General features: G+C 45.8%; 1 protein-coding gene across 5 annotated transcripts in view; it reads right to left on the reverse strand.

Moving 5' to 3' along the window:
• The window catches only part of LOC144495597 (receptor-type tyrosine-protein phosphatase mu-like), an 896,407-nt gene that overhangs the window by 454,292 nt on the left and 418,935 nt on the right, over positions 1-23,180 (reverse strand). For all 5 annotated transcript variants that reach the window (XM_078215746.1, XM_078215745.1, XM_078215744.1 and 2 more), the window contains exon 7: positions 14,457-14,750. In XM_078215746.1, the coding sequence (XP_078071872.1) occupies positions 14,457-14,750 (294 nt within the window). The remainder of the gene's footprint in view (positions 1-14,456; positions 14,751-23,180) is intronic.

Consider the following 23,180-nt stretch of genomic DNA (forward strand, 5'->3'; position numbering starts at 1 on the left):
CTACTGGAGTGGGCTCTGTGTTAAGAATGTCAAAATCCCTTTAGTCATAGAGTCATCATAGATACCCTACAGTGCAGAAAGAGGCCATTTGGCCCATCAAGTCTGCACCGACCACAATCCCACCCAGGCCCTGTCCCCATATCCCTACATATTTACCCACTAATCCCTCTAACCTACATATCTCAGGACACTAAGGGGCAATTTTAGCATGGCCAATCAACCTAACCCGCACATCTTTGGACTGTGGGAGGAAACCGGAGCACCCGGAGGAAACCCACGCAGACACGAGGAGAACGTGCAAACTCCACACAGACAGTGACCCAAGCCGGGAATCGAACCCAGGTCCCTGGAGCTGTGAAGCAGCAGTGTTAACCACTGTGCTGCCGTGCCATCCGGTGTCATGGAATAAGACAGCAATACAGCACGGAAACAGGCCCTTTCGGCCTAACCAGTCCATGCTGACCATGGTACTTGTGGTGAACCATTGTTGGTTACCACCAGGAGTGCTGAACCATGGTTTGGCCAGCACTATGAGTCTGTAGATATGTTACTGTTGGGGTTAGGGTTGGGCTGTTCTACCTGTTAATATAGTCCTATGGTACACCCCAGTTGGCTCCGCCTTCCGGGAGAGGTATAAAGGTCACTGCTCTGCCTGGTGACCCTTTAGTCTGGGATTGTATATTGTATATAGTAGCTCCGTTATTGTTGGCAATAAAAGCCTTTATTTCCCGGGTACATCCAGCCTCCCGTGTGATTTATCGCGCATCAGTACTCTTCAGCTAGTCCCAATTGCCCGCGTTTGGCCCATATCCCTCTAATTCTTTCCCATCCATGTGCATATCCAAATGCTTTTTAAATGTTACTATTGTTTCTGCCTCAACCACGTTCTCTGGCAGCTCATTCCAAATTCGCACCACCCTCTTGTGTGAAAAAGTTGCCCCTCAGGTTCCTTTTAAATCTTTCCCCTCCCACCTTAATGTTGTCACTTACTATTCTACTGCTGTAAAAATTGTGCGCCCGCTTTATTTTTCGGTCTGTGGCATCCGCGCAGTTTTGCTGCAATATACCATTGTTATTGTCTGACATCTATATTTTACATAGCAGCCGTCTTCCAAAAATTACAACTTCTTACAAAACTTTAAATGGTTAATTACCATGCTGCCAACGTGCATTGTCATAAAGAAACATGTGCCATTGAATTTGATTTCAAAGAGATGTGGAGACAATAAGACACATTAACACATTAGTGTCACAACCTGTTATTACACATCTCGTGTAATTTGAAACCAATTTGGCATAATTTCCGTGCATTACAATTATTGAAGCATATTACAAGGGTGGGTAGGCGGGTGGAGGAGTGGAGGTGTAAAGCTTCGACCCATTCACTATCACCTCGGTCTCTGCCGGCCTCACATGCCGTGTTATCGAGACACGGTTAAGACCATTAAGATTATTAACTGTCTGAGAGAATGTGCCTGCAGTTTAAATCTGGTTTGCAGTACCCTTGGGTGAACAGCTTAAAGTGTACAATTATCACTGTAATTAAACAGGTGCCATGATTCTCTTCATAAATGACTCCTGCTACAGATTCCACAGCACTGCTATTGAGGATGGCAGCATTTTACTCCTACCCAACTTAATTACTTTGCCATTACCTTATCAGCCTCGCGCAGCCCCTGCAGCCAGTTATTAACGCGCCACGTGCCGCTTGGTGGCCAATATGTGCTTCACGCGGCTCGAGTTTATAAACAAAAATGAAATCTGTAATGGTGCATGACAAGCAATCTTCTTCCTATTACTGAGATAGCTTTCCGAATTGTGCTTTGCTCAGTTTTCCTTCACCTCCAAACCCAGCTCGTCAGGTTAATCATAATCATGCTCGGCACACCATCGTGGGCCGAAGGGTCTGTTCTGTGCTGTACTGTTCTATAAGACCGATGTAATGGTCAAAATAATTTGGGTTGCACTGACCAAAAAAACAAACATTCTGTACTCCCCGGACAATTGCTTTGGGCATTCCACCAGTCTGTTTAAAGTTTTAAAGATTATTTATTGGTGTGACAAGTAGGCTTACATTAACATTGCAATGAAAATCCCTGTGAAAATCCCCTAGTCGCCACACTCTGGCGCCTGTTCGGGTACACTGAGGGAGAATTTAGCACGGCCAATGCACCTAACCAGCATGTCTTTCTGAACAGACCTACCTCGCATTAAGTTGATCTTTCTCTACACCCTAGCTATGACTGTAACACTACATTCTGCACTCTCTCGTTTCCTTCTCTATGAATGGTATGCTTTATCTGTATAGCGCGCAAGAAACAATACTTTTCACTGTATGTTAATACATGTGACAATAATAAATCAAATCAAATGTCTTTCGGACTGTGGGAGGAAACCGGAGCACCTGGAGGAAACCCACACAGACACGGGGAGAATATGCAGCCTCCGCACAGACAGTGACCCAAGCCAGGAATCGAATCCAGGTCCCTGGCACTGTGAGGCAGCAGTGCTAACCACTGTGCCACCATGGCGCTCTATAAAGTGGGAATGCTGAACCCCTGGTCTCGGACAGCGAGAATCCAAACAGGGTTCCCCCCCTCTTTATGACAGACCAGTGACCACTGCTGGAAATCCTGTGAGCAGATCGTGGCTAATGACCACCTTAATCGGCATACGCGAGTAATCTAACAACAACTGCCATTTAGGCTTGCATATCAATGATGGCCACTTGGGTGAGACTCCAGAGAGTGACCAATGGCCAAGAAACGATATCCCGGCAGCACTTTAAGTAGAGGAAATAGCTGCAGGGAAAACTAATGACTTACATGAAGTTACAGGCTGCTACTAAGATTCATAAAAGCCCATAATACAATGGCAGCAACCCAATCACCCAGTGTGTCCCAATGCTAGTGCAAAGATACCTCAGAGCTAGCTCATCAGCTTCTGGATGTTTATGTAAATTAGTCCAGTAATATAGCTGCAACACCTGGAAAACACTTGCGCGTGTTCCTGTCTGTTGTCAGGTCACGCTTTTCTACATTTCCAGCCACTCCTCCATGTTCCTCACACGAGTGAACTCTGTCACTCTCTCTCAGTTTGCTCATTCTGAAGATTACTAAACTCAAAATAAAGGGTACCACAGGGTTGGACTCTTTTCAAGTGACATTACTCATAAGGACGGTTTAATATTGAAATATCAATGCAACGTGATCCTGTCACACCAAATTTGATATATAATAGATAAACAATGATTGAAAGCACTTCACATGAAAGCATAATTTTTAGTTAAACAGGCCCTTCCTTGGATACAAGAGGCTAAAAATTTTGATTGCTTCTATTTTCAGGCATGGAAACCATGATTAACTATGAACAATATAGAACCATAGAACCATAGAAAATTACAGCTCAGAAACAGGCCTTTTGGCCCTTCTTGTCTGTGTCGAACCATTTTTTGCCTAGTCCCACTGACCTGCACTTGGACCATATTCCCCCACACCCCTCTCATCCATGAACCCGTCCAAGTTTTTCTTAAATGTTAAAAATGACCCCGCATTTACCACTTTATCCGGCAGCTCATTCCACACTCCCACCACTCTCTGCGTGAAGAAGCCCCCCCTAATATTCCCTTTAAACTTTTCTCCTTTCACCCTTAACCCATGCTCTCTGGTTTTTTTCTCCCCTAGCCTAAGCGGAAAAAGCCTGCTTGCATTCACTCTATCTATACCCATCAAAATCTTATACACCTCTATCAAATCTCCCCTCAATCTTCTACGCTCCACGGAATAAAGTCCCAACCTATTCAATCTCTCTCTGTAACTCAGCTTCTCAAGTCCTGGCAACATTCTTGTGAACCTTTTCTGCACTCTTTCAACCTTATTTACATCCTTCCTGTAACTAGGTGACCAAAACTGTACACAATACTCCAGATTCGGCCTCACCAAAGCCTTATATAACCTTACCATAACACTCCAACTTTTATACTCGATACTCCGATTTATAAAGGCCAATGTACCAAAGGCACTCTTTACGACCCTATCCACCTGTGACGTCACTTTTAGGGAATTCTGTACCTGTATTCCCTCTGTTCAACTGCACTCTTCAGAGTCCTACCATTTACCCTGTACGTTCTACTTTGGTTTGTCCTTCCAATGTGCAATATCTCACACTTGTCTGCATTAAATTCCATTTGCCATTTTTCAGCCCATTTTTCTAGTTGGTCCAAATCCCTCTGCAAGCTTTGAAAACCTTCCTCACTGTCCACTACACCTCCAATCTCTGTATCATCAGCAGACTTGCTGATCCAATTTACCATATTATCATCCAGATCATTGATATAGATGACAAACAACAATGGACCCAACACTGATCCCTGCGGCACACCACTAGTCACAGGCCTCCACTCAGAGAAGCAATCCTCCACAACCACTCTCTGGCTTCTTCCATTGAGCCAGTGCCTAATCCAATTTACTACCTCCCCATGTATACCTAGCGACTGAACCTTCCTAACTAACCTCCCATGAGGGACCTTGTCAAAGGCCTTGCTGAAATCCAGGTAGACAACATCCACCGCCTTCCCTTCATCCACTTCCCTGGTAACCTCCTCGAAAAACTCTAATAGATTGGTCAAACATGACCTACCACGCACAAAGCCATGTTGACTCTCCCTAATAAGTCCCTGTCTATCCAAATATTTGTAGATCCTATCCCTTATCACACCTTCCAATAACTTGCCCACCACCGACATCAAACTTACTTAACCTATAATTTCCCAGATTTCTTTTGGAACCTTTTTTAAACAACGGAACAACATGAGCCACCCTCCAATCATCTGGCACCTCCGGGTTAGCAAAGCAACGCCGGCATCTCCACATCAGGGTTAGCAAAGACCAGAAACTGACCTGGGCCAGCCATCTTTAGAGCAGAGAAGGCTGAGGGGAGACCTGATTGAGGTGTACAAGGGTATGAGGGGTATGGACAGATTGAATAGGAAGCAGCTGTTCCCCTTAGTTGACGGGTCCATTACGAGGGGCCGTAGTTTCAGAGTAGGAGGCAGTAGATTCAGAGGGGCTTTGAGGTTTCTTTTCACTCAGAGGGCGGGTGGGAATCTGGAATGCACTATCTGGGAAGCTGGTGGAGGTTGGAACCTTTAAAAAGTATCTGGATAAGCACTTGAAACATCATAACATTCAAGGATATGGGACAAGTGCTGGAAAATGGGATTAGCGTGACTCGAGCGGGAGACATTGCCGGGGCAGACTCAATGGGCTGAAGGGCCTTTTCTGTGTCGCCAGAATTCTACCACCTTGCCCGCCACGGAATCGGAGCAGGCGAGGGGCGGACAACGGAAATGTCCGTTACCATCAGGTGGAAATTTCTGGTCTCGCTTGAGCGAGGCCATAAAATCAGGCAAATGACTTTGTATAAATATAGTGGCTAAAAGAGAAACTGATACAATTTTGTCAGGGAAATGATCTGAAGAGGGCAAACACCTTCATTATGCAACTAAAAAGAAGACGGTACACCAGGAGAAGTCCAGATGATGAGTGTAAACATCAAGTGGATTATGTGATGGTGAAACAACAACTGGACTTTCCGCTCACTCGTGGTGTGTTCTGCAGCAGCAGAGATGATTTGCCATTAGCCAGCGGCGGGATCTTCCAGTCCTGCGGCTGTCAACAGAGTTTTCCACCGTTCGCACTTCTTACTGCCAGGGAACCCACGGCGGGCGGGGGGGCCAGGGAGGGGGGAGGTGGTTACCATTGGTGGGACCAGAAGATTCCACCAGCGGGAATGGCCAGAAAATTCCACCCAACGTTTTTGGAAAGGTATAAAGAAGGTTCAGGTGTATTCCGGTGTGAATATAAATTCAGATCATTGTTCCTCGTGGAAAATTAAGATGAAACTGAAAATATGAAAAAAGATGTGTGACCGTGTAGACCTTGACGCATCAAAGGGTGAGAACATCAGGAAGGTAATCACTCTCAAAGTGAAATACAAATATGAATGCCTCAGGACTGAGGAGATGGAACAAGCAGAGGTCTCAGAACTAGAAATAGAAAGCAAATTGAAAAATCATGACAATATGTTGTAAAGGAAATATTATCAAATCTGAGAAGGCAAAGAGACCAGGGGTGGATGGCAGATAAGATATGAGTAATGATGAGGCAAAGAAAGGAAGCACACCTGAGTAAGTTTAAGTTTATTTATTAGTGTCACAATTAGGCTTACACTAACACTGCGATGTTCTAGTCACTGAGATGACTTCAGTCAGGCAAATGAGTTGGCCTCCCTGATTGAGTCCTGCACTTGCAGGCTTGTTGATTAACAGTTACGATTCTCATTTAGGATGTTCAAACAGATGGATGTCTAAGAGCTCCTGGATTCAAATCCCGGACGAGCCCTTTGATTGCATCCTTTTTATCCTTAAGTTAGTCTGATTTCGTTTATTCGGTTCAACCGGAAAAGATATCCCCAATTGAGTCGTCACAAAAAGATGTCCCTGATTGAGTGCTAGTTGATGGCCCAATCAGGGAGCCTCATGTTCCCTATTTAAAGCAGGTGTGTCAGTCTCTCTGCCTGCTGAAGAAGGGAGCACACAGGGAGCACTCTGTTATGCAGTGTGTCTTGTAAATAAAGGAACTTTTGGTGACAGGACCCTCACCTCCGTGGATTTATTACAGTCGCCACATGCCGGCGCCTGTTCGGGAACACTGAGGGATAATTTTTAGTATGGCCAATGCACCTAACCAGCACCCTAGCTATGACTGCAACATTCTCCACTCTCTCCTTTCCCTCTCGATGAACAGTATGCTTTATCTGTACAGTGCGCAAGAAACAATACTTTTCACTGTATACTAATACATGTGACAATAATGAATCGAATCAAATCAAATCAGAAAGTCTTCTGGAGTGTGGGAGGAAACTGGAGCACCCGGGGGAAACCCACGCAGACACAGGGAGAACGTGCAAACTTCATTAAGTCACCTAAACCGGGAATTGAACCTGGGTCCCTGGCACTGTGAGGTAGCAGTGCTCACCACTGTGCTTACCGTGCCGCCCCATATATGATGAAATTGAAAAGAAAATGAGGGATGCACAATTGAGTTCGGCTAAAGAAAAATGGTGGCCGGAAATCTTCTGTCCCTCCCGCCGTGGGAATTATAGCGGGCGGGACAGAAATTCCGGTGGACCATTTAAAGGTCCGTTGACCCTGGGCAGGAATTCCCATTCCTGGGGCGCGCGTGTGGCCGGAAAATCCCGCCCAGCACAACAAAACGTGAGAGGAAGTCTGAGTGCTGGAAAGGAATCATAAAATGGGAGCCGTGGACCAGGAGGTGAAATCTTGGACAGGAAGAAATAGATATCAACAGATCCTGTGTGCAGAAAGCACTAAGATGGTAAAATATAGTTTGAAAGGAATGCAGTAGCAAAGAGATGGACGGAACATATAAATGAACTGTATGATGATCCAAATCGAGAAAGTCCTGAAGCTACAGTGAAACAATAAGCCAAACATTATGATATCAAAGGTGAAGAAAGCTTTGAAATTGTCAAGCACAGGAAAAGCTCCAGGCACAGATGAAGTAACAGAACATCTATATTAGCAGAAATCTGTGATCAAATATATACCGGTGGATACGTTATAGTGACTTGGGACACTCGTTATTCATTAAGTTACCTTAGGAACCTAAAGCAGTGGAATGCAATCAATTTAGAAGTATAAGCTTAACGAGTCATCTCATTAAACTGATCTTGTAAATCACAACAGGAAGAAATAATAACATATTCAAAGCAGAAATTGACTTAATGCAGTCTGGATTTAGAGAGGGAATATTTAACCCAAGAACAACATTTGACAAATATCTAGAAGTAAGCAAGATCATACATGTATTTATTTTTATTCATTTATTTACAGAATGTGACCGTCTCTGGCTGGGCCAGCTTTTGTTGCCCATCTCTAACAGCCCTCCATGCTGTGGATCTGGAGTCACATGTTGGCCAGACCAGGTAAGGACAGCAGATTTCCTTCCCTAAAGGACATTAATGAACCAAAATAGGTTTTTGCAACAATGGTTTCATGGTCATCATTAGAACTTTTAATTCCAGATTTTTATTGAATTCAAATTTCACCATCTGCCACAGTGGGATTTGAACCTGGGCCTCTGGATCTTGCCCTCAGTCTCTGGTTTACAAGTACAGTGATAATACCACTACATTGCCTCCCACTGTGGGGTGTGGCCATCACTGGCTAGTCCAGCATTTATTGCCTATTCTTAACCGCCCTTGAGAAGGTGGTGGTGAGTTGCCTTCTTGAATTCCTCCAGTGTATGTGGTGTAGGTACACCCTCAGTGCTGTTAGGGAGGGAATTCCAGGATTTTGACCCAGTGACAGTGAATTTCAAGTCAGGATGAGTGACTTGGAAGGGAGCTTGCAGATGGTGGCGTTCCCATATATCTGCTTCTCTTGTCCGTCTAGATGGTAGTGGTTGTGGGTTTGGAAGGTACTGCCTAAGGAACCTTGATGAGTCACTGCAGTACATCTTGTAGATCATGCACATAGCTGCTATTGTTTGTCAGTGGTGGAGGGAATTCATGTTTGTAGAAGGGATGCCAATCAGGTGGGCTACTTTGTTTTGGATGGTTTCAAACTTCTTGAATGTAGTTGGAATTGGAATCATCCGGGAAAGTGGAGAGTATTCCATCACAGTCCTGATGGCGGACAGGCTTTGGGGAGTCAGGAGGTAGTTACTTGCTGCAGGATTCCTAGCCTTTGACCTGCTCTGGTAGCCACAGTATTTATATGGCTAGTCCAGTTCAGTTTCTGATCAATAGTAATGCCCAGGATGTGGATAGTGGGGGATACAGTGATGGTATTGCCATTGAATGTCAAGAGTTGATGGTTAGATTCTCTCTTGTTGGAGATGGTCACTGCCTGGCACTTGCATCGCGCAAATGTTATTTGCTACTTGTCAATCCAAGCCTGGATATTGTCCAGTGTTGTTGCATTTGGACATAAACTGCTCCAGTATCTGAGTCATGAATGGTGCTGAACATTGTGCAGTCATCTGCAAATATCACCACTTCTGACCTTAGGGTGGAAGGAAGGGCATTGATGAAGCAGCTGAAGATTGTTGGGCCTAGGACACTACCCTGAGGAATTCCTTGTAGTGATGTCCTGGAGCGGAGATGACTGACCTCTAACAACCACAACCATCTTCCTTTGTACCAGGGAAAACTCTCCAACTAGTGGAGAGTTTTCCCCCTAATTCCCATTGACTCTAGTTTTGCTTGGCTCCTTGATGCCACACTTGGTCAAATGCTGCCTTGATGTCAAGGGCAGTAGCTCTCACCTCACCTCTGAAGTTCAGCTCTTTTGTCCATGTTTGAACCAAAGCTGTAATGAGGTCAGGAGCTGAGTGACCCTGGCGAAACCCAAACTGACCAGGTTATTGCTGGGCAGATGCTGCTTGATAGCACTGTCGATGACCCTTTCCATTACTTTACTGATGATTGAGAGTTGGGGCGGTAATTGGCTGGGTTGGATTTGTCCTGTTTCTTGTGTACAGGGCACACATGGGCAATTTTCTACATTGCTGGGTAGATGCCAGTGTTGTAGCTGAACCGGAACAGCATGGCTAAGGGCACAGCTGGTTCTAGAGCACAAGTCTTCAGTACCATTGCCAGAATATTGTCAGAGTCCATAGCCTTTGCAGTATCCTATGCCTTCAGCCATTTCTTGATATCATGTGGAGTGAATTGAATTGGCTGAAGACTGACATCTGTAATGCTGGGGACCTCAGAGGAGGCTGAGATAATCATCCACACCAGTGACTAGGTGATGGACATCATGGAATGGTTACAGACCAACTACAGCAGAGGTATGAGGATGGCGGTAGACAAATGAGTGTGACATACCATAGCAGCAGATCTGTAGGAGTAGCTACAAGCTGCAGCAGTACCAGCTACCTCAGTTACCTGGAGGTGATGGCCTAGTGGTATTATTGCTAGACTATCAATCCAGATAATGTTCTGGGGACCTGGATTCGAATCCTGCCACAGCAGATGGTGGAATTTAAATTCAACAAAAAATATCTGGGATTTCGAATCTACGGTGACCATGAAACCATTGTCGATTGTCGGAAAAACCCATCTGGTTCACTAATGTCTTTTAGGGAAGGAAATCTGCCGTCCTTACCTGGTCTGGCCTACATGTGACGATGTGGAGATGCCGGCGTTGGACTGGGGTAAACACAGTAAGAAGTTTAACAACACCAGGTTAAAGTCCAACAGGTTTATTTGGTAGCAAAAGCCACACAAGCTTTCGAGGCTCTGAGCCCCTTCTTCAGGTGAGTGGGAATTCTGTTCACAAACAGAACTTATAAAGACACAGACTCAATTTACATGAATAATGGTTGGAATGCGAATACTTACAACTAATCCAGTCTTTAAGAAACAAAACAATGGGAGTGGAGAGAGCATCAAGACAGGTTAAAAAGATGTGTATTGTCTCCAGACAAGACAGCCAGTGAAACTCTGCAGGTCCACGCAACTGTGGGAGTTACAAATAGTGTGACATAAACCCAATATCCCGGTTGAGGCCGTCCTTGTGTGTGCGGAACTTGGCTATCAGTTTCTGCTCAGCGACTCTGCGCTGTCGTGTGTCGCGAAGGCCGCCTTGGAGAACGCTTACCCGAATATCAGAGGCCGAATGCCCGTGACCGCTGAAGTGCTCCCCAACAGGAAGAGAACAGTCTTGGCTGTCTTGTCTGGAGACAATACACATCTTTTTAGCCTGTCTTGATGCTCTCTCCACTCCCATTGTTTTGTTTCTTAAAGACTGGATTAGTTGTAAGTATTCGCATTCCAACCATTATTCATGTAAATTGAGTCTGTGTCTTTATAAGTTCTGTTTGTGAACAGAATTCCCACTCACCTGAAGAAGGGGCTCAGAGCCTCGAAAGCTTGTGTGGCTTTTGCTACCAAATAAACCTGTTGGACTTTAACCTGGTGTTGTTAAACTTCTTACTACATGTGACTCCAGAGCCACAGCAATGTGGTTGACTCTCAACTGCCCTCAGGCAACTAGGGATGGGCAATAAATGCTGGCCCAGCCAGCGACGCCCATGTCCCACGAATGAATAAAATAAAATAGAGATGATGTAGGACCTTGACCCTATGACACATGCTTGCCCAGTCGCAATGTTGGGTCAATGCTGGCAACAAGGCTGCAAAGACTGTAGGTTTGAGTGATCACAATTCACAAGAATGTAAGTATCTCATACACACATCACATTAGCATCATTGTTGAGTAAATATTCTAAGTGTCAACAATGAAACGGCTCAACCCAATGTAATAGGGCACTGCAGATTTGCCGAATAAGTAAATATGTTCCTTAGAGCTCTGCTGTATAAGAATGAATGAATAATTAAAGAGTCCAAATGAATTCATTGGAAATTAAATAATTAGCTGTTTGATGGAGTGACTTGTATTGTGCAGCCGGGTATAGATAAAGGCAACAAAAACAGAAAATGCTGGAAAATCGTCGGAGGGTCATCTAGACTCGAAACGTTGCCTCTACTCTCTCCCCACAGATGCTGTCAGACCTGCTGAGACTTTCCAGCATTTTCTGTTTTTGTTTCAGATTCCAGCATCCGCAGCGTTTTGCTGTTATCTATATATAAAGGCAGCTGTGTTGCTCAGCACTGCACATTTAAGTCTCGCAATGTTGTTTTAAAGTTTATTTAATATTGTCACAAGTAGGCTTACATTAACGCTGCAATGAAGTTACTGTGAAAATCCCCGCGTCACCACACTCTGGCGCCTGTTCTGAAGGAGAAATTAGCACCTAATCAACAAGTCTTTCGGACTGTGGGAGGAAACCCACACAGGCACAGGGAGAACGTGCAGACTCCACACAGACAGTGACCCAAGCCGGGAATCGAACCTGGGTCCCTGGTGCTGTGAGGCAGCAATGCTAACCACTGTGCTACCCATAAAGTTCTCGGCAGGCAAACCAGAGAGGCCATTCTTAAAACTGCTTTTTTTGAAAAGCCTGGAAGGAAGGGGTGGCACATTTGATTTGATTTATTATTGTCAAATGTATCAACATACACTGAACAGCATTGTTCCTTGCGCGCTATACAGCCAAAACATACCGTTCATAGAGAAGGAAACTAGAGAGTGCAAAATGTAGTGTTACAGTCATAGCTAGGGTGTGGAGAAAGATCAACTTAATGCAAGGTAGGTCCATTCAAAAGTCTGACAGCAGAAGGGAAGAAGCTGTTCTTGGGTCAGTTGGTACGTGACCTCAGACTTTTGTATCTTTTTCCCAAAGGAAGAAGGTAGAAGAGAGAATGTCCGGGGTGCGTGGGGTCCTTAATTATGCTGGCTGCTTTGCCGAGGCAGCGGGAAGTGTGGGCAGAGTGGTTGGTTGACTCAATGGTTGGGGGAGGGAGAAGAGTGCTGTGCATATTAGAGGTTACCCACCCCCCACCTCCCCACCAAAATGTCACTTTGCCCCTTTATTCCTCCCCGCCTCGCCACCACCCCTCCAACCACCCTCTCTCGCCTCCTCCCTGGGGTCTCCGAATCACTTCTGCCCTCAAAGCCCAGGATTCACCTCATTGTCTTACTCTGTTGAGTGATGTATATTGGTTCCAGCAGCTCCCTCTGATGCCGTTGGGAATGCTGGAACTGTCAGAGGGGTGGTGGGGGTGGGGGGACTGAAGTCTGAACCTCAGTGTGTTTATTCCATCCTCCCCCAATGTGTCACCACCGCAAGGCAGGCTTTTTCAAACTCAGTCGGTTCAGGCCTGACTTTTCTTCTGGGGTTGGGGGGTTGGGGGGTGGGGGGGGGGGCGGCGGGGGCGTTGCTGGAGGTGGGGGGCAGGGGGTGAGGGGCTGCTGGACGAGCAGTATGATGTCTCCCAAAAATTCAGCCCAATGTTTCTGAGCAGGCTCATTCTTGTTCCTATCCTTGATATAGGGGAGGCGATGGCCCAGTGGTATTATCGCTGGACTATTAATCCAGAAATTCAGCTAATGTTCTGCGGACCTGCGTTCGAATCCTGCCATGGCAGATGGTGGAATTTGAATTCAATTTTAAAAAATCTGGAATTAAGAATCTACTGGTCGCCGCACTACCAGAAGGACGTGGAGGCATTGGAGAGAGTGCAGAGAAGGTTTACCAGGATGTTGCCTGGTATGGAGGGTCTTAGCTATGAGGAGAGATTGGGTAGACTGGGGTTGTTCTCCTTGGAAAGACGGAGAATGAGGGGAGATCTAATAGAGGTATACAAGATTATGAAGGGTATAGATAGGGTGAACAGTGGGAAGCTTTTTCCCAGGTCGGAGGTGACGATCACGAGGGGTCACGGGCTCAAGCTGAGAGGGGCGAAGTATAACTCAGACATCAGAGGGACGTTTTTTACACAGAGGGTGGTGGGGGCCTGGAATGCGCTGCCAAGTAGGGTGGTGGAGGCAGGCACGCTGACATCGTTTAAGACTTACCTGGATAGTCACATGAGCAGCCTGGGAATGGAGGGATACAAACGATTGGTCTAGTTGGACCAAGGAGCGGCACAGGCTTGGAGGGCCGAAGGGCCTGTTTCCTGTGCTGTACTGTTCTTTGTTCTTTGTTCTTTGTACTGTTGACCATGAAACCATTGTCAATTGTCGGAAAAACCCATCTGGTTCAGTAATGTCCTTTAGGGAAGAAAATCTGCCATCCTTACCTGGTCTGGCCTACATGTGACTCCAGAGCCACAGCAATGTGGTTGACTCTCAACTGCCCTCTGAAATGGCCTAGCAAGCCACTCAGTTCAAGGGCAGCTAGGGTTGGGCAACAAATGCTGGCCCAGCCAGCGACGCCCGTGTCCCAGAAATGAATTTTAAAAAAATTATACAGCATTGTATATATGGAGCTCACCATGTGATAAATCGAGCGCCATTTGGGAAAACAGTAAATTTATTCTCTATATTTTATTTATTCTCTATACCTCATTGATTAGCTGGGTCACTGATGAGCGCGTCGACCTAGAAAAAGACAGAAGACTGATATCTCTTTTTAGCTAAATGGCTTCTCAAAGTCATCGACTGTCATGTACAGTTGTTGTTCTGATTGGCTGCAAGACTGAGGAGCTATCGTCTGTTTGTTTAGATTACATTTTCCGGGCAGTACATTAGCCGAGGAGCGGTGATGCCAAATTCAATGTTGCCAGCTGCGCTTAGTCCACTCACTATTTAATCAGAGCTCCGGATCTCCTGGTCTGTGTGACACAATACTGCACCGTATAAATACTGAACCATACGGAGCTCCTAATACAAGTATTGATCAGAGTATGAGATTAGAAAACAGAAGATCGATCTTGACCGAATGTAAGAACCAAGAAAGAACTGACACAACGTGACGTTCAGACATTTCCCTCATTTCACTGTCGAATTCCTCTGGTCTTACCTCCGCACTTTGTCCTCATTATGAGAGGTGGGCCAGGAGCTCCCCTTCCCCCTTCTCCGGGTCGCGTGAGTAGCACTCGTATCTCATACTCTGTGTCGGGGTCCAAATGGCCGATTTTGTACTGGTGGCTGTCGACCGGTTGTATGTCCGTCCAGCTCCCGCTTGTGCTGCGGTAGTCAATGTCCCTTTGGATGATCGGACCATCCCCGCTGATGGAGTTCGCATTGAGCTGGATCCACAAGTAAGTCGCGCCAACGGAAATAAGCTGAGGCGGAGCTATCGGAGTCGGCGGATCTGCGAAATTAAGCATTAACAGTGTGAATTATATATCCATATCTCACAAGTGAGAGTACGAATGTGGAATTCATGAGTGGTCAGTCACATTTGATCCTGAGAGGTATGCCCTTTCTAATAGGGAGCTAAGTCCTAAAAGAATGTTTTGCGGTGGCTGTCAAGACTGTTTTTTAAAATTTTTTTCCATTCCCCCTTTGCATCCTCTTCTCATTTTTACACTCAAACCTGAACACAGAATCCCTACAGTGCAGAAGGAGGCCATTTGGCCCATCAAGTCTTCACCAACCAGGTGAACCCATCCAGGCCCTATCCCTGTAACCCCACATATTTACCCTGCTAATCCCCTGACACTAGGCTCAATTTAGCATGGCCAATCAACCTAATCTGCACATCTTTGGAAGGAAACTGGAGCACCCGAAGGAAACCCATGCAGACACGGGGACAATGTGCCAACTCCATATAGACAGCGACCCAAGGCCGGAATTGAACCCGGGTCCCTGGCGCTGTGAGGCAGCGGTGCTAACCATTGTGCCACCATGCTGCCCTGACACATCTTGTTTATCCTGATGCTTCCTTACCCTAACTCACCTGATAGTGGCATGCTCCATTATATAGATTCCACTATTTAAAAAACTGATTTGGAATTTGTTAATCATAAAATATTTTCTGAAATTGATGCGTATCGGTTCCCCAGCATTTTCCCCAGAAATTCTGTAAACTCCTTTAGAATTATGGTGGCAAATACATGGCAAATTGGAAGCTCTTTTGGCCTTGTTTCGACCAAGGCTGTGATGAGCTCAGATGTCCAGTGGCTGTGGTGGAACAGAAGTGAGTATCAATGAGCAGCTTATTGAAGTGTATGTGCTGCTTGACAGCACTGAGGACAACACCTTCCTTCCCTTTGTTAATGATCAGGAGGTGACTCATGGGGCAGCAGTTGGTCGATTTGGATGTATCCTGCCTTTCGTGAACAGGACATACTTGGACAATCCTCCACACTGTTGGGTAAATGCCAGCATTGTAACTGTACTAGAACAGCTTGGTGAGGGACACGACAAGATCTGGAGCATTGGCCTCAGCACCAGAGCCGGAATATTATCAGGGCCCATAGCCTTTGCAGTAACCAATGTCTTCAGCCGTTGCTTAATATCACGTGGAGTGCTTCAAATTGGCTGAAGACTGGCATCTGTGCTGGGGGTGTCCAGAACTAGGGGTCATAGCTTGAGGATAAGGGGTAAACCTTTTAGAACTGAGGTGAGGAGAAATTTCTCCACCCAGAGGGTGATAAATGTATGGAATTCACTACCACAAAATGTAGTTGAGGCCAAAACGTTGTGTGATTTCAAGAAGAAATTAGATATAGCTCCTGGGGCTAGAGGAATCAAGGGACATGGGGGAAATCAGGATATTGAATTCAATGATCAGCCATGATCAAAATGAATGGCGTAGCAGGTTCAAAGGGCTGAATGGCCTCCTCCTGCTTCTAGTTTCTATGCTTCTATGCTAGGAACATCCGGAGGAGGCCGAGATGAATCATCCACTCAGCACTTCTGGCTGAAGGTGGTTGCAGCTGCTTCAGCCTCACCTCTTGCAAATAGGACATTATTTCAAATGAGACATGAAATCAAGGCGAATATGGAACTGCGCTCCTCCAAGAACCAGGTAAATGCGGATCAATAATGGGAATTTATGCACAGGAGTCGCAGAGCTAGGATGCTACCGGGACTTGATGGTTTGAGTTATAAGGAGAGGCTGGATAGACTGGGACTTTTTTCTCTGGAGCGTAGGAGGCTGAGGGGTGATCTTATAGAGGTCTTTAAAACAATGAGGGGCACAGATCAGCTAGATAGTCAATATCTTTTCCCAAAGGTAGGGAAGTCTAAAACTCGAGGGCATAGGTTTAAGGTGAGAGGGGAGAGATACAAAAGGGTCCAGAGGGGCAATTTTTTCACACAGAGGGTGGTGAGTGTCTGGATCAAGCTGCCAGAGGTAGTAGTAGAGGCGGGTACAATTTTGTCTTTTAAAAAGCATTTAGACAGTTACATGGGTAAGATGGGTGTAGAGGGATATGGGCCAAATGCGGGCAATCGGGATTAGCTTTGAGGTTTAAAAAAAAGAGCGGCATAGACAAGTTGGGCCAAAGGTCCTGTTTCTATGCTGTAAACCTCTATGACTCTATGACTCTAGCTCCAGAGTGATGGATGCAGAGGTGGATTGGGGAGGAAGGGGTTGGGGAGGGGGCTGGGGAAATAGTGGAAAGCGATGTTGGGATGACTCTCTGATGCACTCCTCCCACCAGGAAAATTCCTGGGGCAGGCAGGGATATGGACGGGCTGCAAGACATGAGCAATCTGTTAAACAATTAAGGCCTCAGTGAGGGATGATTTATAGTTCCCATGATATTTACCCAGAAGGGAAACATATTCCACTGTGTATGGAGGTCAAGAGCTTTATAGAGGTAACATTCCTGCAGCAGGCTAGAGGGGGGAGGGGGCTAGGGGTGCAGGTGGGGGCTTTAGAACCGGAGGCTTCATCCCTCGAGGAGGAGGCAGCCACACCAATATTGAAGCTCCAATGATCCAAGTGTAGGGGTTTCCCTTCCAATCAGAGGGCCTTACCACCTTCCTCCATCTACAATAATGATTAATTTTGACAGCTCAGGGGGTGGGCAATAAATGCTGGACCTAGCCAGCGACGCCCACATCCCTCAGATGAATGAAAAAAAAAGCTGGCAGTTTGTCCCCGTTTTGTGGCACCCTCTCGGTCTCCTTCCTGCCCCAGCTGTGCCCACCTCACTCGACCGGGACTGCCCAAGCTCTAGAGTTGCTGACTGGGCCTAAGCAGCACGTCTTCTGGACTGTGAGAGAAAACTAGAGCACTGAATTCTCTGGCCAAATTCTCCCTCAGTGTACCCGAACAGGTGCCGGAGTGTGGCGACTAGGGGATTTTCATAGAGTCATAGAATCCCTACAGTACAGAAGGAAGCCATTCGGCCAATCGCATCTGTACTGACCACAATCCCACCCGGGCCCTATTCCCGTAACTCCACGCATTTACCCTGCGAATCCCCATGACGTTAGGGACAATTTAGCAAGGCCAATCCACCTAACCCACACATCTTTGGACTGTGGGAGGAAACCAGAGTACCCGGAGGAAACCCACGCAGACATGGGGAGAAAGTGCAAACTCCGCAATAACTTCATTGCAGTGTTAATGTAAGCCTACTTCTGACACTAATAAATGAACTTAAAACGGAAGCCTCCTTGATTTCATGAATTGGGAACAGATTCGAAATCTGGTAGACCCCAAAACTGACTAATTAGAGTGCTCACCCCATAAAAAGAAATTTAAGCCCTAAATAAGAGGAATTTCCAATGAAACAATAACCATAAAAAAGTAAGTACCAGTCTGACAGTAACATTAAAAATCAATAACCGAAAAGTACCAGTTCATGCTGTGAGAAATTGGATTTCATGGTAAGTCAGTAAGAATGATCCCATCCCTTTGGTAATCTTCCTCAGAGCCCATATTTAGCTCAAATATTTCCTTCTCTCTGAATGAAAATAAATTCCACCCGTCTTGCGAATCTCTATCAGATTTTGCTGCTGTAATATTAAAATTCACCAAGTAACATCGGGACTGTGCTCTGAGCAGCTGCAAGATGCTTATCGTGAAATTAAAGTCGTGTCAATACAACTGGAGTCGGAAATAATTATTTCTTATCCAAATTTGTGCACTAAATTGCTTCGACACACAAACGCACAAAAAAAAATGAAAGCATGCCAAGTAAATATTCTCGTGATGACTTGACAATCACTTGCAGTAATATATATAATCTATAGAATGCGAGAGATTGCTTTCTCAGCCCACTCATCCGAGCAAGCCTCTGCTGTCGGACAATCTCTCAGGATGCAAATCAGGTCCTGTGCGAAAAGCCTGCCGAGGTTAACAGTTACATCAATTAATTCTGAACGTTGCAACGATTCGAAATAGACTGTGTTTTATTAGCTTCCACCCCCAGAGGCTAGGCTTTGATTTGTATGGCAGTCCGCTTGCAAGCAAGGTGAGTTCCAGCCATTTGTTTGGCACAGAGAACCGGCATTCTATTAAAGAGGGATAACAATACTGCTTGCACAGCGATGGAACCTTGGCTCGCTTTGCTTTGAAGCAGGTCGCCCGCCCTATCCGTTCAGCAGTTGTTTATTTATTAGTGACATGAGTAGGCTTACATTAACACTGCAATGGAGTTGCTGTGAAAATCCCCCAGTCGCCACACTCCCGGCGCCGGTTCGGGCACACTGAGGGGCAATTTAGCAGGGCCAATCCACCTAACCGACACATCTTTGGAGTGTGGGAGGAAACCGGAGCACCCGGAGGAATCCCACGCAGACACGGGGAGAACGTGCAGACTCCGTACCCGACAATGACCCATGCTGGGAATCGAACCCAGTCCCCGGCGCTGCGAGGCAGCAGTGCTAACCATTGTCCCACCGTGCTGCCCCAGTTGATGGTTGACAACTTTTAATGCAAATGATTTTACGTATGGGCTAAACCCAGCCTCCTCTCCTCAAATGCCGGGGACTACATTATAAAACACGCAGTTTAACATGACTTCCTATTTTGCCACAAGTGAGGAAAAGTTGCTGTTAATGAAAGTAAGTTATTACCTCGCCCTTCAGTGACTTCAGCATTTTAATAGCTTTGAGAAGAGAGACTGTGAAATAATTACATTTTTTGCACTATTAATATCGAACGCCATAGATTTATTCTCAGGGTGATGGAATCAAATCGAACTTTATTAAAAATAGAAGGAAAAATGCTGGAACGGTAACGTAACATTGGCCCCCCAAAAAATCTAGTCTATAGAATATTACCAGTTAAAATTTGCATGCAAGATCACTCTGCTAAAATATTCTTAATTTCCCAATTGTTTTGGCTAATATTATCCACATTATATGTCAGTGTTGTGATGCTGATTAAGGTACTGCTGTGCCAAGTAACTCACAATACTACAAAATATAATTACAGGGACACTGCTCATGCAGCTCGTTCCGCAGTATGAAGTTAGGATTGTGCGTAAAATTTATTCTCTCATCCTGAGTGTGCTCCAATAAGTCACACAAGATAAGGTGATCACAGCAATCAAAGAACCCAACGACTCACATCAGGGTGCCCTGTGAATCCAGGTGAGAGAGAGAGGAGCTAGAGGAAATCAGGATAGGTTGAGATAGATTCTTACATATGCACATCGATCAGGAAGAATGAATGAGACAGGGAAGCTGGATTATGGACGAAAGTGTATTAAGGGAGAAATGACATCCACATGAATACAGAAGCTAGACTGGGAGGTGAAGATATTGGTTTTGATTAGATTAAGGATATTCGGATATATAGATAGGATTAAATGTGGTCATATTTTTGATGCATTTAGTAATGTCACCACCACTGTCCCTTCCTGCTGGATATACAAGTGCAGACAGTTGATCTTTCTCTACACCCTAGCTATGACTGGAACACTACATTCTGCACTCTCTCCTTTCCTTCTCTATGAACGGTATGCTTTGTCTGTAGAGCGCGCAAGAAACAATACTTTTCACTGTATGTTAATACATGTGACAATAATAAATCAAATCAAATCAAATTTTATACAAGTGCAGATTGTGGGTGGCTCGGTAGCACAGTGGTTAGCGCTGCCACCTCACAGTGCCAGGGACCCGGGTTCAATTTTAGCTTCGGGTGACTGTCTGTGTGGAGTTTGCACATTCTCCCTGTGTCTGTGTTCTTTTTTTTCCTTTTGTTTTTATTCATTTGTGGGACATGGGTGTCGCTCTGTGGGCCAGCATTTATTGCCCACCCCTAGTTGTCCTTGAACTGAGTGGCTTGCTATGCCATTTCAGAGGGCAGTTGAGAGTCAACCACATTGTCGTGGCTCTCACGTGTAGGCCAGACCAAGTAAGCTCGGCAGATTTCCTTCCCTAAAGGACATTAGTGAATGGGTTTCCCCCGGGTGTTCCGGTTTCTTCCCACAGTCCAAAGGGTTCTCTCTTAACACAATGGGCCAACGCTTATGGTAACCCATGAATAAACATCCCTGGCCTGTTCAATTTCCATGAAATCTTGCATTGCAAATGAGAGATAGAAACCACAGGGTTCATTGGACAGGGCATCTGGGGCCCAAGTGAACAGGACAAGCAATGCCTTAACCAATCAAAATGAAGGATTGAAAACTGAACAGCACCAGGGCGCGTGAATTCAAATGTCAAATCAGTTACGGAAAGTGAAATAAAGAACAGGAAAGAAGATTGAATCAAGAGGGGGAAAAAAACACAGAAAGAAAAAGTAATTTTTCAAAAATGTAATTTAAAATCTCCAGCAACAATTAAAATCTGAAGGAATGATATTGCATACTTCTAAAAGTTTATGTTCAGTGCAGGAGAGGTTGTTTGCTAATAGTTAAGAGTGAATAATTGAGACACCTTTGGCTGGGGAGCACGACGGCAAGATGCCAGTTTCAGTTGCCAAGGGCAGAGTGGCACAACTTAGTAATTTTGAGATATTGTGTGTTTAAAAATGCACCTGAACGTGAAGCTAAACAGCTGTGCGATTTGTACAAAAATAACTGTACGCATCAATAGCTTCATCTTTATTTTGATAGTAAATTGTGGCCCATTATGAACTTCCACAGAAGAACAAAGGGGTGATAGAGCGAGGTATCTTGTATCATTTATTCTGGAGTTACAGAATGATTCTTGATCACTGCCACTAGAGGGAAGCACGGGGGGGGGGGGGGGGGGGGGAGTGGATTGTGTGGCAATTGTAACCTTTTCATCTTTTAAGAACAGGGAGTTACAAAGTTTCACTCTCACTCAAATGGTTGCAATATACATCTCACATTTATATAATACATTTATTGTAGCAAATTCTTCCACTTTATATCATGGAATCAATGGGGGCGCAGGGTGGCACAGTGGTTTAGCACAATGCTGCCTCACAGCGCCAGGGACCCAGATTTGATTCCTGGCTTGAGTCACTATCTGTGCGGAGTCTGCATGTTCTCCCTGCATCTGTGTGAGCTTCCTCCGGGTGCTCCGGTTTCCTCCCACAGTCCGAAAGATGTGCTGGTTAGGTGCATTGGCCATGCTAAATTCTCCCTCTGTGTACCCGAACAGGAGAGTGTGGCGACTAGGGGATTTTCACAATAATTTCATTGCAGTGTTAATGTAAGTCGACTTGTGACACTAATAAATAAACTTAGAGCCCACTTCCACCGATCCTGAGAATGCTGCTGGGGGCTCAAGGTCCGAAAGTCACAGATCTTGCCGGCGAGGTGGCTATTTTGAATCTTCCCCGTTTCTCGCCAGCACATCATCAAGGACGTGAATCTTATTTATGTTTATTTAAATATATTTAAATATTATTAACATGCCCCCTCAGCATAAAATTGATTCCCCTTAGCACGCCGTATCTTCAACAGATTTAAAGGTTTTTCCAGACGTGAATCTTCCATGGGGAATCGCCCCCCCCTTCCCCCCTCCCCCCTTTCCCTCCTCCCCCACATCCCCCCCCCCCGCCCCCCCCCACCCCCCCCCCACCCCCCACCCTGGGGTATAAAGATAAGTATAGCCCCAAGGAGAGAAGGACTGGAGCTGGAACGGTGGCACAGTGATTAGCACTGCTGCCTCACAGCGCCAGGGACCCGGGTTCAATTCCCGGCTTGGGTCACTGTCTGTGCGGAGTTTGCACATTCTCCCTGTGTCTGCGTGGGTTTCCTCCAGGCGCTCCGGTTTCCACCCACAGTCCGAAAGATGTGCTGGTTAGGTGCATTGGCCATGCTAAATTCTCCCTCAGTGTACCCAACCAGGCAAGTGTGGCGACTGGGGGATTTTCACAATAACTTCATTGCAGTGTTAATGTAAGCCTACTTGTGACACTAATCAATAAACTTTAAAAACATGGTCAGGCTGTGGCCTGGCTATGCCCCTTGGCATAGGTTGGCACTGCCAGGGTGGCACCCTGCCCATACCAACCTGGCAGTGCCAACTTGTGCCGGGGGCATTGCCGGGGCAGACCCCAGTGGGAGCCTTGTTTGGGAGGGGGGATTTATTTGTATGTGTTGGTGGGCAACAGCAGGCAGGAAGCAGGGGATGTCCAGCAATGGCCGCTTGGCGGGGAGGGGAGGTGGGGGCAGGGGGTGGGTGTCGGCTATGACTGTTGATGTTGTGTTTGGCAGAGTGTGGTAAGATCTGGGGAGAAAACCGACCTGTTCCTCTGAGAGAAACACACTGGTTCTCTCGCCGGAACCGGCACTGCCATTTTTTGGTAAGATTTCGCCCAACGTTTAACAAAAGAGATATCAATAGAAACATGAACAGAGATGCTGCCTGACTTGCTGAGTATTCCCAGAGTTTCAGATTTCCAGCATTTTGTCTT

The sequence above is a fragment of the Mustelus asterias genome, chromosome 7, assembly GCF_964213995.1.
Source record: "Mustelus asterias chromosome 7, sMusAst1.hap1.1, whole genome shotgun sequence".
Taxonomy (NCBI): Eukaryota; Metazoa; Chordata; class Chondrichthyes; order Carcharhiniformes; family Triakidae; genus Mustelus; species Mustelus asterias.